At 48.0% G+C, this 2,500-nt stretch overlaps 1 protein-coding gene across 2 annotated transcripts in view; it reads right to left on the bottom strand.

Moving 5' to 3' along the window:
* smim5 (small integral membrane protein 5) overlaps positions 1-2,500 on the bottom strand; it is a 3,758-nt gene that overhangs the window by 126 nt on the left and 1,132 nt on the right. The window contains exons 2-3 of one of the 2 annotated variants that reach the window (XM_084486064.1): positions 377-506; positions 1-7 (exon numbers count right to left, since the gene is read on the bottom strand). The exon at positions 1-7 is cut by the window's left edge and continues 126 nt beyond it. In XM_084486064.1, coding sequence (XP_084342190.1) covers positions 1-7; positions 377-494 — 125 coding nt within the window. In that variant the 5' untranslated portion in view covers positions 495-506. Of the gene's footprint in view, positions 8-376; positions 628-2,500 lie in introns of both variants that reach the window. The other variant, XM_084486063.1, reaches the window with a different exon arrangement.

The following is a 2,500-nucleotide window of genomic DNA, read 5'->3' on the forward strand; positions in this document are numbered from 1 at the left end:
AACGTGGCTGGGGAGGACGACAGAATGTAAGAGAGACCGTTACTCCTGGTCTCTGCTATAGTCACCGTCATCCTAGGGTACCTTGGGAGTCACAAGAAAGTGTCCACTTCTAATTTACATTTATATTAAAGGGAATTGAGCAGACGCTTTCATCCAAAGCGACTTACAAAACAACGATATATCGCTGTGGTGCAGTAAGGATGGTCATAGAACCCATTCCCCGTATACAACAAAGATAGCTACTATAAGATTCGAATCAGAGATTTGAAAGAGTTTAAAGCACATTAAGTAAATCCATCTGAAAGTACATTTAACGATACGAACAACACGGATCCTCGTCATTCCTCCTACTCATGCCTCTCTGCAAGGAGCTCACCGACGAAGAGGAGGAGGATGAAGAAGGCGCCCAGCTCCAGCGAGTGGGCCTCGGGGAGCCCCTGCAGTTTGGTCCACACCTTCTCCAGGATCTCCATCATCTCCTCCCTCACCTCCATCCTGCTGAAGCTCTGGGGAGAGGGGGGGGCGGCGAGGGGCGGGGGGGCGGGGGGGGGGGGGGGCGGTCACCTTGTGATGTTCTACGAGGGCCTTGAAGGGTTGTATATGTTGGCCGTCAGAGCGTCAATGTGTCTGCGGGAGTGAATAAATATACAGTAATGTCAAAGTTCATCCATCGGCCGTCTATGTGTTCTAAGCGCTGGCTGCCCAGCCAAAGCTTAGAACCAAGATACCGGTTCTGAATGATTAGAGTTCATCCATCGGCCGTCTTGGTTCTAAGCGCTGGCTGGAACCAAGAGGGCCGATGTAGTGGTGAATAAGACCAATGTTGGAAGGTTGTTAACGTTGTTAAACTCCCAGCCCACAGGTTGGAATGCCCCCGTGAGCAAGATGCCTCACTGCCGCCGGCTCCTTAATGAATGCAATCACTGCATGTCGCTTTGTGTAGAAGCGAAATGATTAAAAAGATGAAATTGTGTTCTTCCACGTTGTGCCTTTACCAGCCCGGAGAGAAGAGGGGTTGGAAATAGGCTCTCGCCCTCTGAAAATACACCAGCGAGCTGGTTATGGTTGACTGTATATCTCCACCCTGCTCTTAAATTCTCTGTGCAATTTCCGTGCACTGTAATTACATTTTAAGGCCGGTATAACATTGTGGCTTCTATGCTTCCCTGAGACTTTCTTTGATCCCTCAAGACAGCATCACAGCCGGTGTTTAACTTTTATTATGTGTGTGTGTGAGTGTGTGTGTGTGTGTGTGTGTGTGTGTGTGTGTGTGTGTGTGTGTGTGTGTGTGTGTGTGTGTGTGTGTGAATTTGTATATGTGGGTGTGTGTGTGTGTGTGTGTGTGTGTGTGTGTGCGTGTGTGTGTGTGTGTGTGTGTGTGTGTGTGTGTGTGTGTGTGAATTTGTATATGTGGGGGTGTGTGTGTGTGTGTGTGCGTGTGTGTGTGTGTGTGTGTGTGTGTGTGTGTGTGTGTGTGTGTGTGTGTGTGTGTGTTTGTGCGTGTGTGTGTTTGTATGTGTGTGTGCGTGTGTGTGTGTGTGTGTGTGTGTGTGCGAGGGTATCTGTTTATATGTCTCTATGTGTTGGTCTCTATCTTCTGTGTATGTCTGTGAATTTGTATATGTGGGTGTGTGTGTGTGTGTGTGTGTGTGTGTGTGTGTGTGTGCGTGTGTGTGTGTGTGTGTGTGTGTGTGTGTGTGTGTGTGTGTGTGTGTGTGTGTGTGAATTTGTATATGTGGGTGTGTGTGTGTGTGTGTGTGCGTGTGTGTGTGTGTGTGTGTGTGTGTGTGTGTGTGTGTGTGTGTGTGTGTGTGTGTTTGTGCGTGTGTGTGTTTGTATGTGTGTGTGTGCGTGTGTGTGTGTGTGTGTGTGTGTGTGCGAGGGTATCTGTTTATATGTCTCTATGTGTTGGTCTCTATCTTCTGTGTATGTCTGTGAATTTGTATATGTGGGTGTGTATGTGTATGTGTGTGTGAGCGTGTGTGTGTTTGTGCATGTGTGTGTGTTTGTATGTGTGTGTGTGTGCGAGGGTATCTGTTAATGTGTCTCTGTGTGTTGTCGCTATGTTTGGTGTATGTCTGTGATTTGTATGTGTGTGTGTGTGTGTGTGTGTGTGTGTGTGTGTGTGTGTGTGTGTGTGTGTGTGTGTGTGGCGTCTGATTCCCACCAGGAGCGCTGACCAGTATGGACAGTGAATGCACAGCAGCCACCACTCTGCCCGTGCTATTTCCAGGTCTGGTATTTCAGTATCACAGGCCTGTCATCAACAAGAGAGCAGATGTATGTGGGCACAGCTAACATAGTCCAATGCGGTTGTGTGTGTGTGTGTGTGTGTGTGTGTGTGTGTGTGTGTGTGTGTGCGCTTGAGCTTACTAGCTCAAGCGCACACACACACGTTTGATTTCGATTGGAATGGATTCTACTATTTCCAATCTCCACATCACATACACTGTGTGCCTGGTCAAGATTGACATGTCGTCAGTTTATGTTAATGTTATGT

This window comes from Micromesistius poutassou (assembly GCF_964030765.1).
Source record: "Micromesistius poutassou genome assembly, chromosome: 21".
NCBI lineage: Eukaryota > Metazoa > Chordata > Actinopteri > Gadiformes > Gadidae > Micromesistius > Micromesistius poutassou.